The sequence below is a fragment of the Palaemon carinicauda genome, chromosome 44 (assembly GCF_036898095.1).
Source record: "Palaemon carinicauda isolate YSFRI2023 chromosome 44, ASM3689809v2, whole genome shotgun sequence".
Classification (NCBI taxonomy): domain Eukaryota; kingdom Metazoa; phylum Arthropoda; class Malacostraca; order Decapoda; family Palaemonidae; genus Palaemon; species Palaemon carinicauda.
In genome coordinates this window covers 10,958,787-10,975,346 of record NC_090768.1, presented here as the reverse complement: position 1 = coordinate 10,975,346, position 16,560 = coordinate 10,958,787, and the positions used below count along the sequence as shown (strand labels likewise).

Sequence of the window (16,560 nt, the reverse complement as noted above, 5' to 3'; positions counted from 1 at the left end):
TCGAAAATTGAAGCCAAGATAATTTTTGCTATTCTTGTTTGCCAAATTTGCCATTCCAATGTGTTAGTTTGTTCCCTTATTCAAACTTCACGTTAACATAAGCTAAACTGGCTGCTCAAATGTCTAGATATCTATTTACTTTCTACCTTAAGGACTCTCTTCCTTCGCTTTTCCCCGAAGACTGTAACCTCTACTCCGTAGAGAGGCGATCCTGTCATTTTATTAATTTATATATTGCTCAACCCTGGAGGGTAGCAATGTTAATTTCCATTCAATTGCCGGTTTTAACATATGTCTCAGCCTTGAATGGCCTCCCCGGCCCAAATATTGGACCATATGGACCAATTTCTATGTACCTAACACTGCATAAAACCTTATTCTTGAACATGTCTCGAGAACTATATGATATACGAAGTATTCTTTTGTTTTGAAAGAAATTGGCAAAGGAACCAGATTATTATCATCATTATAAGCCAACTGCAACCATAGTTGGGATTGCAGGTCATAAGCCCGAGGGCCCTTATAATAAAAGCAACCCAATACGACTAAGAAACTGGGAAATAAAAGATAATATATAATAGAAATAGAGTAATCAGTTGAATAGATGGTTAGCACAGTACTCCTCTCTAAAATATCCTCGCAGGGTGATTTAAAAAAAAAAAGGTTATCTAGCATACATTTGAATAGTTGATTTAGGACTTGTGAACTCTAGAATAACTTTCGAAAAAGGAAAATGAATCTTGTTGGAAAAGGCAGTAGAAGTATAGCCTAATTTGAATGAGGAAATGGTTACCTACAATTACAGTACTAAACCAGTTCGTAAGATTTTTTTTTTCTGTCAGTCTTACCTTGCAATCCTGAAAATACTTCCCGGATACATCATTTAGGTCCTCCGATACAGCAACGTGGATTGTGGTTTGTGCTCCTTCAACTGGGGTCTTTGAAATAGAAATGGGAAAAGAAATATAATTGGTTAGAGTAAGACTGTCATTGTTCGGAACATGATCAAGTTTCAGATTGATTTAATTCATTCTGGTTTTGATCTGGATATTCACTGGTAGGGTCTAAGTTTCCTACGAATATAAGTTAATATTGTTTTTTTTCCTGCACTGTTTACCTCCTATAGTCGATTTTGATGGTATGAATTTGAGGGAAATTTCGTCCAAGAATTATTCAAGTTTTCGTTTCCTGAACCATTGTCCACATTTAGTCTGTCTGGAATTTTATCGACTTATGAGATAAATTTTGGTATTTTTGTCCCGACTCAAAGTCACTATTAATTTTGTTCCACTTTTCACAAAGATGCACGTTCATGTGTGTGCATAGGCTGAATACAGAAAATGAGCAACATGGATACGAGAGCAAACTAAAGTAGAGAATATTCTAACAACATGTAATAAGAAAATGGACATTGACATGACATATAAATTTATATTGCAAGTTCACTTTTGAGAAACAAATTCGGTCTTTTTGTTCTTCAATTGAATAAAAGGGCTTATTGAAAAGATTTTTTTTTTTATGATCAATCTTTTCTGAAGAAATGTTTTAATTCTATCATTTTACCTTGTTTCGAGTATTGTTTTCTTCTCTGGTCTTCAGCTGCTCAATTTTTTCTAAATTTGTTTGACAAAAACTTGCCATTTATTAAATTTCTTATTCCTGATCTAGATATTAATCTCTGGCAACATCGTTCAATTAGTTCTTTATACATTTTGCAAAAGATCTTTTATTATTCTGACCAGCCTTTGCATTCATATCTTCCCAGACTGTATCATCCTTTACGAGGTATGCAGTTAATTCTAAGTCTTGCCTTTTTCGTAAGGCTCAACATTACACAGTATCCTATAGTCAATTTCTTTTAACGAGGCATATTTGCACCGACTCGCAGCGGTGCACTTTTAGCTCGGAAAAGTTTCCTGATCGCTGATTGGTTGGACAAGATAATTCTAACCAATCAGCGATCAGGAAACTTTTCTGAGCTAATAGGGCACCGTTGCGAGTCAGTGCAAATATGCCTCGTTAAAAGAAATGGACTATAGAAGTCTTATTTCAGCTCCGATCATTTTGTGGAATTATTTTCCTAATCCGGCAATTACAATTTAACGTTATTACTGATTTACTGATCTTAAGATATTTTATATTCATTATTAATTACTATAGTTTATTTATTTCCTTTCCCCACCAGCAGGCAATTTTTCCCTGAACTTGGACTTCTAGCATCCTGCTTTTCCAACTAGTTTTATAGCTTAGCTAGTATTGATAATAATAATAATAATAATAATAATAATGATACTAAAAGATGGTTTTCCTCCCAAATCATGAATAATGAGTTGGCTAGGATATCACATATTTGATCATCGCTTCATTTTGCAAGGCCACGCTCCCTATTTCGATATTAACTCATGGCGATGACATGTAGTTTCAATGGTAATCAGATTTAAGATTTAAAAAGTCAAATTATTTGCCCGACTTACAGCAATGCCAGGTATCTTTTACACACACAAGTTTAATATACATTTTCATGGAAACTTTAGCCCGACTATAACTTTAATAAAAAATATTTTTTTTCAAGAAACATTGAAGATGAAAGTAAGTAAGCTATTTAACGAAGTTTAATCAATAAATACCATTTGACAGATGCTCTGGAAACATACTTTTAATATTTGGAAGAAAAGAAAAGAACTGCGCCTGACCATTTTTGTTGTCAGAGCTGTGTATAAGTGGCTCTGCGAGTTGTTTACGATAGGGTTGGGTGGTTTTGTCTGTTTAATCTTTTTAGTGTATTATAAAAATTCTCATGAGTAGCCTTCGTGTCTGTAGTGCCCAGAGCCTCTTCACAAAATACCTGCCAATTATAGAGACTGAAAAAGGCATAAGTCACAAGTCATCCTATAGATTTTTTTTCATGTTTTTGTGTGTATATTGAAATGCTTCCCGTTAAGCATCTCTTTGGATGTAGAGATGTGGCATATTTAATGAGAAAGGTAGGCGTAACGTTAGATAAATAATGATGAATGTGGAGAATGTAGGTCGAAAATTCAGACAAAGCAGTGATGGGAGAATCGGCGTTTCGCAATAAAATTATGAGAAAAGTCCATTTAAAAACAGGATTTGACGAACTCCTATCACTAGGCTTTCATTGAGGGACTGATACGGCTGACCGATGTGCTCACCTGACTACTCTTGAGACATATCACGGTTATTAGGACTTCAGCGCTGAGAAGGAAATACTTAATTAAGGCCAGTTTTCCTGGTCCTGTCACACAGGGGAACCCTGTCCCCTACTGCAAGACATTCTTAGGTATTTAGTGTATCAGACAACATATTGCTTGTTTATTGTCAATCCACATTATCTAAACACTTAGAAAACAAGAACATCTTCAGTTTCTTCTTGGAAGCCTTAATATCTTTAGTTTTTCGGTTGTGTAGCAGTATCCTGTATAGTCGTGGGGCCGCATATTGGTAGACATGTATCTTGGCTGCAATTATTTGAAACCATTTGTAACTATTATCGTCATTGAGATTAGGCCCTACTGCATTAAACGTTAGCAAATGAAAATTAGCCTATTATTTACTTAAGATAGAGGATGGAAGGAATATTAAAACAAATATTGAAAGAGATTTTTAGATAGAAAAAGTTTCGTAATTTATTTCGACAATTGGTAAATTGTTCCAAAACATTTTCCGTATGTATAGCGTATTCGAGTTTGCATTTTTTATTAAAGAGATCGGCCGGTGTAGACGTTTGTAATGACTCCCCCTAAATGTGACTCCCGTTATCACTTGAAATTAGTTTGAGCGCACTCCCCAGTTCCTTGAAACTACTTTCATAGCACTCCTCATCAGGTTAAAATGACTCCCATTTTTAATGCTGTAAATAGAAACGCAAGGGCGCATATTAAGCTCCTGGTGACGGCGTGTTGGTCCTCTTCTCCGGCGATGGCATATGCCAATGAGAGAAAGTGGCAGTTTCCGTCCCCTTCAATGTCCTTAATTAGAAGGGGCTCGGCGGTGTTCTTGAACATTTATAATTTTTTCAGGAAGGGCCTAACTTTTTACATTTCAAGCGTTCACCAGAGTTATTGCAGTTGTCTTGGATGACGAAAAAGCGGCGCTTTCTCCTGAAATGTGTTTTTTTTTTTTTTTCTCTTATCGGTTCCTAAATGTGCAGGGGACGTATTTGACACCAAAAATTCTTTCACTTCCCCCATTTCGGTGAACATAACTGCAATTAACTTAAGGCTCATTTTACAGTTGAGTAATTTCGGACTAGGTTCATTTGACTGAAGGGTCATTTTAAACTAGCAACGGTTCGTCTAAAACTAGTTTCAAATGACTGGGGGAGTATTCTGATTTCTGAAACGGGGAGTCATTTGATCCTCTTACACCGGTGTTTGTTCCTATGCTGGTGTCTGTGGAATGGTGATCAGGGGAGGATCGTATGAAGCGAGTTGAGGTGATTTCATTAAAATACAGCTAGGCCTGCAAATTTTACTTCTGTACTCAAACTACTATTAATCAACCCACAGCTACAAATATTGTAGCTAGTCGTCAACTATTCACTCATTCCATTAGTTTTTACGTACATTCGCTGGGGTGAAGCTTATATTGAAAGGTAATCTACTTACTAATTAGTATTTTTAAGACTACTTAATCCCATGTGGCGTTTTGCGTCAATAAGCGTAGGAGGAGATGATGATGATGATGATAATGATAATCCCATGTCGTTATACGATAGTAGCATATCAGATATGATAATATTAGTAATTTAATGAAATACGAATGCCAAAAACAAAATAAATCCGATTTTATATTATTGATTTGAGTAGACATTTTAATGGATGAGAAAACAATATCGGCATAACCTTGCACAGAACGTGTAGAGACAGTCGCCTACATACCTTAGCGTAGGCTTTCACAAAGAGTTTAATGAAGATGCCATACCAAACTCTTGAGTTCATGGGGATGAAAATGTCTGTGTCCACCACACCTGGATGGACTGAATTGGTCGTGACTCCTGAAAGCAAGTACAGATAGTATCAGGTTGGTTATAAAGGAAAGCATAAATACTACGATTTCAAACTCTTTTTGTTCTCGAAATATATCAGCGTGATATAAGTGTACCCTACTTGTTATTTTTCTTCTTTGATGTTACAGGTCCAGTAGAAGATAATGATTAAGTAATGTTTTAATGAAAGTTGTTACGTTGTGAAATAGGATAAAAGAATCCTCTGTTTTCGTTGCAGTTTGAACCTTAAAACAACATTAACACATAAGTTATGAAGTTGGCTTGCATTTGCAAGGACCTTGTTATTGTTGTTGTTTGTGTTATATTACCCCAACACATGGTTGGAACACAGGCTCTTGCGTTGGCAGCCCGTAAGAAATGTACTTGATTCTATCCCAGACATGTTCCCATTATTATAGGAATGGGGGAAAGCTATATATATATATATATATATATATATATATATATATATATATATATATATATACATGTATATATATATATATATATATATATATATATATATATATATATACTGTATATAGTGTGTGTGTGTATGTATACTGTATATCTATATAAAGTTTTTAAACAAATGATTTACGCTGAGTGGCGTTTACGGTATTACTTTTTTTCGCGTTACTCTGGGGTAAAAGATGTGATTACTATTCCCCTCAAAGGAAAATCACCAATCGCCATTAAGGGGACATTTCCTCCCACAGTGTGGGTGTTCCTCTATATACTGTACATCTCATGGGTCAGCGATGTTCATTTTGTTTACTGCTAGAGAAATAGCAGTAAAATAGAGCGTCTTTCTCAAGTAAACATTCAAATGTAAATCAATGCAGTATTTACTATCAGGTTTTTATTTTTCTTGAGGCTCATTTTTTAGAATAAACCAGTTCACAGTTCTATGACACACGCGCACACACACACACACACACACACACATATATATATATGTACATATATATATATATATATATATATATATATATATATATATATATATATATATATATATATATATATATATGTATGTATATGGCCTCTCGCGGCATGGTTGGTTTCGACCTGGCCTTTCATTAGAAGGGGCTATCGTTCGATCCCAAGTATGAGGTAGAAATTTATTTCTATTTGAACACGATGTTGTGTTGATATTTACCCATATATATATATATATATATATATATATATATATATATATATATATATATATCATAATCCTTGTATGCAAAATATGTGTTTTATACAATCAGATTAATAACCTTTTTAAGAGTACTATGACTGTGTTATACGTGACGTGTCCCTAGTCTCATAAGGTAATGTGTTTGACAGTATATTTCCATCACAGTGGAGAATTCCACAAATCCTAACAATTCAGCATATTGGTAGAGCAACATTGCATCTTACTGGTGGTGGTGGTGGGGGGGGGGGGTGTTTAGTATCATTCGAGCGATCATTAGACAAGGTTTGAAGTTACACAGGTTGGATATGTTGTAGTTGCTCTCGTCTTGTAATCGAGGTTAGCTTTACGCTTGGCGTATTCACTTAGTGCTACGCGTGGTGCGAAAATTAGTTATTAGAAGTCAGAGGGAAGCCTCCTTGAGTTGGTAGATTTTGCCGAAATAATTGAAAAGCTGCATAGAAGTTTTTGGGAAGGTTTCAAAGTAGTGTTATAAAAAAAACATGTAAATTATTACTGAAGTAACTCCCACACGGTAATTGAACGATATTAAAGTAGATTTCAACTCGTTTATACTTCTAAGATAAGTACACGATTATTGATGATTGCTGTAGATGGGTGGGCTCATCCAGTGTATTAGTTTCTTGTTGAAATACTAGTTCGATGGCAATGCATAGAAGAGAGAGAGAGAGAGAGAGAGAGAGAGGGAGAGAGAGAGAGAGAGAGAGAAATGTAGGGTTTCACCACGAAGAGGCAATGAACTTGCATAATAGAGGAAGAAAAGATATGACTAGATCAACCAGACGAATGCAGAGAATTTTAAAGTATGATAGAAAGAAATTTAACGAAATTTGCAAACAATTCGTAGGTTTACCAGTTTCTACTTATTATTGTAATAAAATAAAACACCCTGAATACAAGAGTAATACTCAAAACATACAGCCTGAATAATTTTGATGAATAATAGATACTGCATCTTAGAGATACGCCTATTTTTTCAAAGCAGGTTCATCAATTAAAACTGTAGTACCCCCAAAAACAAGTTCGAAGTGACGTGATCATGGAAAAAATCGTGTGGAATGCTTAATTAGTTATTAATAAAGATAAAAAAAAAGATATTAAATAGTATATGAGACCGGGAAGTTAGAATAGTCATTGGATTTCTCTGAATTATGGGGTCTCCCTTCAGATACGTTCACGAGATCACAATTAAGAGATAAGTTTAGGGCAATTTGAGATTCATCGTAATCCAGAGAAGATAACATGAAAGATGTAATAGATGTTCTCATTGATAATTCATCGGGAAAAGCAATAATGTGAGATTAGAAGTCATTCATAATGAGGACAAAAAAAGTGCATGAGATACCAGAACCATTTAATGGTGGAAACATTTAGTATCGTTAACATCATTTGAAAATTTGTAATAAAATAAGCTAGGTATATGCTTACAGAAATAGCTTCAAGGTAGTTACTACTTTATGACTTTTGTTAATCTTATTGCATTACTCTTGATATTTTAAGGCTTATAGGATACTGACAAAAGTCTTCGATATGTTAAGAGTGACTAAAGGAAAAAGACAAAAAGAGTAGAATATATGGCGTAGAAATCATGAGTTTTGTAAAACTTTGAGTAATTTGGTGTTAGTAAAAAACTGGTAAACTAGTTGAATGAACTAATCATTCTTTTTAGAAATTAGCCGAACCACTTTATGTTCAAAGGGGAAGGGTAAGGGTAATAGTAAGTTTTTACTTAAGATATAGAGCGAAATACAAGAGCCAGTTTACCTACACAATTATTTATCAACAAGAAAAAAATAGTATCCGAAGGCATTTACAAGTTTAGATTATCATACCCATCTTGAGAAGGGATCTAACAGGATGATTTTCCCGTTATTTGATTTGGTTGTTAATTCTCCTCTTATCTTCATTACAGTTCTTGGGAAATAGACCGAACAGTTGGTCCAAACATGGCATATATTTTCGCTTTTCGTTCCATAGTTTGTTTCTCCATGATGATTCGTTTGTAGTGAAAGCAACTTCTGATAGTTCACCCCCTTTCCTTCACCCAGATAAATAATAAAATTCAAAGCAAAGTTAATTCAAAACTCACCGGTTTTCTTTATCTTCCTGGCAAGCTCATTTGAAAATAAGACGTTAAAGAGCTTAGTGGCTGCGTAGATCTCCAATGTCTTTAATGGACGATCGTACTCGAACTTCATGTTGTTCTCCAGGTCAAGTTCTTTGATATCTTTAACCCAAGTATGACCGATCGAAGTTAGGTGGATTATTCGACCAGAGGTTGCTTTTAGGTTTGCTGCAAAGAAATGAGGGTAACAAAATGTTAGGTAGGTTGACACGTTATGGTGATTGCTTGTCTGACAAATATAACCTGCAATCTATTTCCCGCTTTAAACTACATTTATATTCATTTGTGGCATAACTGAAAAATTATAATTTATGTTATCTTTTTTTCCCGATCATAGTTTCAAGGTTTGATGTGAACATTGAAGGGGCCAGTGTATAGCTTGTATAAAAAAGTTATCAATGCTGTAAGTGACAGTAAATTTGCTGAGGCTTTTAACAAAATATTTGGCATATATTAGCAATTATATTATATAGAAAAGAAATTTTTAACCTCAATATATTGCATTATTGCCAAAAAAAATAAAATGCTCGAGTTTTGAGAAAAGTAGCCTTGAAAATTTTACCTCATTTACTTTAACATCATATTTATTTGTAAAAGAATAAAACTTAGGACTATACTAAACAATATTAAGAATGCTATATGAATTTAGGATTCATCATTATACTAAAAGGATCATAGATGTCGCAAGGGGGAAACACCGAGCTATATTGGACATTAGATTTGTAAAAGGATCAGCTTTGTAGTAGCTTGGATCATGTGGTAGGGAGATCAAAGCCTATTGGATGGACGCCAGCAACGAGGGTTCAGACCACACCAGAAACCTTGAAAATATGAAGAGTAATGCAATAGGATTAGCAAAAGCCAAAGTAACTGGCTATTTAGACGTAGCTTCGAAAAGACTTGATTCATAGACTTGATTTATAGAGACCAAATGTTAATTCATTTCGAATATTATGAGTCTTCAAGGAGTAAATGGAATAAGATGACTAGCGAACCTAGTCCAGATATTAGTCCTTATAAAAGAAGTTTTGAATGTCCTTGATATGTTTTGATGCCATTTTTGCTTTACTCGGTGTGGGAGACGTTATTTGATTAGTATGTTGGTTTCTTTAGTTATAAGTCTGGTCAGCTTTGTGATTAAAAACTGCAAAATAGGATTTATTATTATTATTATTATTATTAGTAGTAGTAGTAGTAGTAGTAGTATTTTGTGAATGAAATATGTAAATTGGAGCAAGGAAAGATAAGTGGAAAGAACCTAGAGAGAATGGGTAAAAATTGCGAAGCAGAAAGCAATGTAGCTGGTACCTAGAATGGATGCTACAAAGAGCCTTAAATGCCACCTACTGTGCAACAGACAAAGCATACCGTTAGTGGCACCCCCCCCCCCCCCCCCCCCCCCCCCCCCCCCACCCCTTCTGGTGATGCAACCATTTCACAATGTTTATGCCACTGCATTAAAAGAAAATTTCTTGACATTCAATAGAACTAGTTTACGAATACTACAGTCAATTTATTTTAGTGAGGCAGATTTACACCGACTGGTACGGGCCCCCTTATAGCTCGGAAAAGTTTCCTGATCGCTAATTGGTTGGACAAAATAATTCTAACCATTCAGATACCAGGAAACTTTTCCGAGCTAAAAGGGCACCGCTGCGAGTCGGTGCAAGTGCGCCACATTAAAAAAAAAATTGAGTATAATTGTTTGTGCCTCAATAGGGCAACGTTACTTTAAATAAAAGCGAATGTTCGGTCTTACGCATAAGGAGATGTGTGAGCAAAAAATGTCCCAAGTGATTAGTAGCCACCGTCAGTTCCAGTCCCTCGTCTGTGATTTCTTGGGGAATATCCGCTACGCCAGCGTTGTTGATCAGTACGTCTACCTATTGTATAGGAGGAAATAGTTACTAAACGTAAATTAACGAAGCTCATTTTCCATAGGGAATTATCATCTAATCTTATATTTGATCATGTCTTCGATTCATTCCTACTTATTTGTTCAATTTTAGATTATAAATTCAAATAGCATGCATAAAAAAACTCACTTTAGTGTTAGTATTCATTTCTGCTGTACTCCAACGAATATCATAATTTGATGATTCGTATATTTAGCAGTTTTTATTGAAAGGGGAAAGAGAATTATACACTGATTTATTACCATCCTGCTCTGAAAAGTCCTGCCAAACCTCCTGACGGAGGCCATTGAAGAGACATCCAGTTGGTGCACTTCGACCTTTCCTGTAGCCGTTTTGAGTATATCATCTGCCGAAAAATAATATTTAATCCAATGATTAATCAATTCAGCAAATGATTTCCTTGATCTGCTCATACTTCGGTTACATTTTTATGTCAAGTCACAAGTCTCTCTCTCTCTCTCTCTCTCTCTCTCTCTCTCTCTCTCTCTCTCAGAGTTCGTTAGGAAACATCATTTTACATTTCAACTCATTTTAATTAATACTTTTTGATGCAACCAATGACAATTATTTATATTCTTGTGCTATGGGGCTGAATATTTTAATGGCAAACATTTAAATATGACGTTTATGCAGGAATCCACCACACGAGACTGCGAAAATGAAAGCTTGTGAACGAAGAACTCGATCATATATTTCTACCTAATGTCTTTTAAATTATTAAATTTATATTTTAATGAAGTATATTTGAAAGATGTTGTTTCTACATTTTAATTGGACAAGAGAACGCTAAGTAGAGAAAGTTTATAATAATAGAACTATGCAAAGAGAAATTTTATTGAATTACTTGATTAATTATGATTGAATAAAGCCAAATATTTTGGGTATATGGGATTACATTATAGTCATATAGTCAGTAGGTTTCTTCGTTCAACAATGTAATCTCGTAGTCATTCACATATAAAAAATAAGTAAATAAGTGGGACATTCAGAATATTCTCCGAGAGGATTTGATATTGAGATGTGGGGTTATGTATTACTCATGTAACCATGTTTTAATGGAGACGCTTACGAGTATTGATAGAATCGTCTACCTAAACTTTGCATTCAACGATGATGATGCATTTCTTTAGATCATTATAAACATCGAACGTTATTTTTGAGATCGAAATAGGAGCATGTCTATTAAATAATGGCATGTATATATGTGTGTATGTATATATATATATATATATATATATATATATATATATATATATATATATATATACCGGTATATATATATATATATATATATATATATATATATATATATATATATATATATATGAAAGGAATTCAATTAACAAAGTATTAGTGATGAAAGACGTTTCAAAAAGTCAGCAGCGCTTTGAAACCTACTGGTAAAAGTGGCGACAGCTAGGCAGATTAAAAGTGGTCAGTTATTGCCATATAGCAATTTTGGTCTCGTAGTTGAGACTAGAAATACGGATATTATTGCCCAGCAACTAAATAGAAAGTAAGTTCTTTAACATATCCACAATATTGCAATACCTCTGAGTCTTTAGTGAATTGTTATAATCTTGATAATTACAGGGACATGTATTTTACTCGTCCGTTGAATGCATATACAAGACTACTAACTTACCGCGAGCGATGTTTGCTCTGATGACATTTCTGCAGGCGAGGATGACAGTGGCGCCACGGCGGGCAAGATCTCGGGCTGTTTCTAAACCAATTCCTGCAATGACAGATTACCGTTAGTCGTGGAATAAGTGTCTCTCTCTCTCTCTCTCTCTCTCTCTCTCTCTCTCTCTCTCTCTCTCTCTCTCTCTCTCTCTCTCTCTCTCTTCATATATTTAGTTATGTATTTGTTTTATAACCCGGCATTTATTAAGGTTTCAAAGGGTTTGTTACTTTGTAAAGCCCAATTTCTCGTCACGGGCAAGTAGACTTTTTATTAGTTAATATAGTATTAGGAAATGTAGATTTCACGCCACAGTATGCAGAAGTGTCAGGTGTCAAAATATCTGAACTTATTCGTGGAGATATAATTCTTCAGTAAGAAAGTAGACAAAAAAAAAGTAGATAAAAACGCGCTAATATCTATTACATCCTCTTGAATTTAAAAAGTCGCTTGCACACCATGCACGATATTGCTTGATGGTGCAATTCATTCACCATTTCAGAGAATGAGTGTGAAATTATTAATAAAAGTATCCTACGGTGTCAACATACATGATATATATCATAATCTCCTTCTACGCTTATTGACGCAAATGGCCTGGGTTAGATTTCTCCAGTGGTCTTTATCTTGAGCTTTAAACTCGATACATCTCCATTCATCATCTCCTACTTCCCGCTTTACAGTCCTCAGCCATGTAGGCCTGGGTCTTACAACTCTTCTAGTCCCTTGTAGAGCCTAGCTGAAGGTTTGGTGAACAGATGATATATATATATATATATATATATATATATATATATATATACTATATATATATATATATATATATATATAATGTTTGATAATTGTTATAGGAAAAAAGTAACGTGGACTCGTAAGATGAAATAAATAAGGGTCTGCAACCTATGCCAATGTAAAGAAATTTTTTTTAATCTTCGAAATTTGAAAGTAAAAGCCAATTGAATAACCAGAAAAGGTTGAAATAGGGAAATCTGAATTATCCAGATCATGTTGATGACATTACGAAATTATTATTATTATTTGCTAAGCTGCAAGCCTAGTTGTAAAAGCAGTATGCTATAAGCCCAAGGGCTTCACCATGGAAAGATAGTCCAGTGGAGAAAGGAAATAAGGAAATAAATGAACTACAAGAGAAGTAATGAAAAATATAAGGTATTTTAAAAACTGTAACAACATTAAAATAGATCTTTCATATATAAATTATAACCCTCCCCCCCAAAAAAAAATAAACACGAGGAAGAGAAATAAATGTACCCTCTATCAAGAGAACTCTACCCCAGGACAGTGGCAGATCATGGTGCAGAGGCTATGATACTACTCAAGACTAGAATACAATGGTTTGATTTTGGAGTGTTCTTTTTCTAGAAGAGCTGCTTACCATAGCTAAAGAGTCTCTTTTACCCTTACCAAAAGGAAAGTAGCCACTGAACAATTGTAGTGCGGTAGTTAACATCTTGAGTGAAAAAGAATTGTTTGATAATCTCAGTGTTGGCAAGTGCATGAGGACAGAGGAGAATGTGAGAAGAATAGGCCAGCCTAGTCGGTGTATATGTAGGCAAAGGGAAAATGAGCGCTAACCAGAGAGATTGATCTAACAGCCAGTCAAAGACCCAAATACTCTGTAGCGGTATATCTCAACGGGTGCCTTGGCCAACCTACTATCTGTCAAGCTATGAGAATGACTATTCAAGCTTCACGAATGTAAGTTCCAGATTGATATTCCAGCCACAAGAATAGGCTAAAAGGAGTAATGCTGTTAATTAACTCATAGGATGCTTGATAATTTGTATATCATTATGTAAGAAATGTGAGAAAGCTATTCCATATCCTTCAGCCATATAATCGCCTTATATTTTTTCGAGAAACATTTTAAGAAAATGCACATAAATAATATTAAAATTGATCTAGAAATCCAGCGTCTTTCAACGTCAGGGCTTCGTGATAGCGTAATATAGCAATTACTTTTCCTGCAAAAGACCAAGACGCCATCCAGTTTGATTGTGTTACTATTCTCTGATTATTAAGCTCTGAAATATGGTCTTATTTCACCACAATGCTGAGTAAGGGGGTCTGCTTAAGGATTAAGTGAGGTGTAACCCTAGAGAAATATAAGTTGAGAGATACTGGTGATGTATAATAAAACTGGAAAATAGAGATCATTCATAGATATTTTTTTCTATCTCTCTCTCTCTCTCTCCTCCTCCTCCTCATCCTCCTACTACTACTACTACTACTACTACTACTACTACTACTACTACTGATGGAAATTAAGAAAGGCATTGGAAAAAATATCTGTACTTGTCGGGGACACCCATACTTTGTTAAGTTTTTGTGCGACTATAATAAAGTGTCCACCATCACCAATCCACAGAGGCCAGCGTTTAGGTATCTGCACTTGTTGTTGTATAATGTGTGTATATATATATATATATATATATATATATATATATATATATATATATATATATATATATATATATATATATATATATTATTCTGTACAACAACAAATGCAGCCTGCTCTAGTCCACTGTAGGACAAAGGCCTCAGACATGTCCTTAGTCATGTCTGGGGTTTGGCCATTTTCATCACCACGTTACACACTGCTGATTTGATTATAGCAAACCCTAGTATGGGTGGTTTTAATCAGTACAAATTTACTGATCGCGGCAATACACGAAGCCTTTCACCACCTTAAGGTATCTTCACTCAGAAAGGGCATAAATACATATATGAAATTTCATGTTAATGCAGTGCATCATTTCAATAACACCAGACTTGTCAAGGGAGATTACTTTTCCTTGATGTGCGTAGTAGGTCTATTATGAAGATCACATTAAGCTTTGATTTGTAGAGCGAGTTTGGATCGCCCTACATTTTACCTTTTATTATTATTATTATTATTATTATTATTATTAATAGCTAAGCCACAGCCTTAGTTGAAAAGCAGAATGTTATAAGCCTTTCATAAACAACCCAGTGAGGAAAGGGAATAGAGAAGCAGATGGAATACTGGGCCTTAGTGTACCCTCCGGCAAAAAAATTCTAACCAAAGACAGTGGAAGACCATGATACAAAGGCTGTGGCACTATCCAAAAATTAGAGAACAATGGTTTGACTTTGGAGTGTCCCTTTCCTAAAAAAATTGATTACTAATGCTAAAGTTTCTCTTCCAACCTTACCAAGAGAAAAGTAACCACTGAACAATCCACAGTGCAGTAGTTAACCCCTTAAGTGGAGAAGATTTTTCCTGTTATCTTAGTGTTATTAGGTGTATGCTAGGAGGAATCCAAGGGTGCATGAGAAAAGAGGAGAATTTGTAAAGAACAGGGCAGAGTTGTCAGACTATTCGGTGTATGTGTATACAAAGGAAAATTAGCCGTAACCAGTGAGGGATCCAATGTAATACTATCTAGCTAGTCAAAGGAAGCAGTAACACTCTAAAGGTTTAAAGGCCACTCATGAATGACAGAGGCAAGAGACAATATCATTACCCTAGCTAGAAGGACAATGCCTAAGAGACTGACCATATACACATAGGATCAGCGCTTAAGCCCCCTCTCCACCCAAGTTAGGACCATGCAATGACTGCTGATGACTCGGCAACGCCACATCCTTAGCTCACAAGGATGTTGAGGTTGCGGATACTACAAGAAACTATCGAGCTTGATTGTGACTCGAACCCCAGTCCGGAAGAACGGTTGGTAGGGACCTTTCCAAATGGCCATCAGAACCCCAGCTGTAGTATCTTGACGGGTGGCTGGTGCCTTGCCCAATTTACTACATTAATAGTATGATAGTATTAATGTTTTTGAAAGGTAGTTCATCTGAATATATATGGAGAAAATAACTTTTTTACCTATTTAACCAGCATTATCAATAATAGATGTTGCATATTGAAATGCATTAAATAATTATTTAATAAAAATTCGGCTGTTTCTTTATTGGGGTCTTCGCTCATAGCTAAAATCGGTTAACTGCCTCAACCCGGTAATATATGTTAATCATCATTACTAGGACACTGTGCCACAGTCTGTGATGATCACACAAGCACAACTTGAGGAGAACTGCATAGTCTCACCTTTATTTGCTCCTGTGATGACAACCGTCTTCCCCTTCATGCTAGCTTTGCAGTGGCAGTGAGGGCATAAGAGGTTTTGCACGATACGCACTGTAACTCCCAGAATCACCCAACCAACAATGTTCGTAGGGGGTACGAAGAAGAAGGTTAGAATGACTCTGGCCATGAAAAGCAGATAGCCCATTTCATCGTCGGAAGATAGGTAAGGTAAGATAGCCTCGTACATTGCCTCGAGAAGAGTGGCATAAGTTTTGAAATTCTAAATCAAAAGTAAAACTTGCTGAAGCGTTTTTCGTCGCAGATGATGATAAAATAATATAGTGGATCTACGGTAACTGAATGAGATATGAGAGGGGAACTGAAACGAGGGAAAACATGTGTTCTTTATGTGAATGATGATGTGGGGTTAAAACGACTCGTTACGTGGCGAGGTTTGATTTCAAACTGCCTGCCAGCATCATATGATTTTCAAATCGTAGTTGGAGTCTACATGTCACGGACACCCAGTCATCGTGATTTGTATG

At 35.3% G+C, this 16,560-nt stretch overlaps 1 protein-coding gene across 1 annotated transcript in view; it reads right to left on the bottom strand.

Moving 5' to 3' along the window:
• The window catches only part of LOC137634158 (retinol dehydrogenase 13-like), a 19,840-nt gene extending 3,381 nt beyond the window's left edge, over nucleotides 1-16,459 (bottom strand). The window contains exons 1-7 of the mRNA XM_068366414.1: nucleotides 16,037-16,459; nucleotides 11,899-11,991; nucleotides 10,496-10,599; nucleotides 10,097-10,220; nucleotides 8,302-8,505; nucleotides 4,902-5,017; nucleotides 849-938 (exon numbers count right to left, since the gene is read on the bottom strand). Of these exons, the coding sequence (XP_068222515.1) occupies nucleotides 849-938; nucleotides 4,902-5,017; nucleotides 8,302-8,505; nucleotides 10,097-10,220; nucleotides 10,496-10,599; nucleotides 11,899-11,991; nucleotides 16,037-16,262 (957 nt within the window). The 5' untranslated portion in view covers nucleotides 16,263-16,459. The remainder of the gene's footprint in view (nucleotides 1-848; nucleotides 939-4,901; nucleotides 5,018-8,301; nucleotides 8,506-10,096; nucleotides 10,221-10,495; nucleotides 10,600-11,898; nucleotides 11,992-16,036) is intronic.
• Nucleotides 16,460-16,560: the final 101 nt, after the last annotated feature.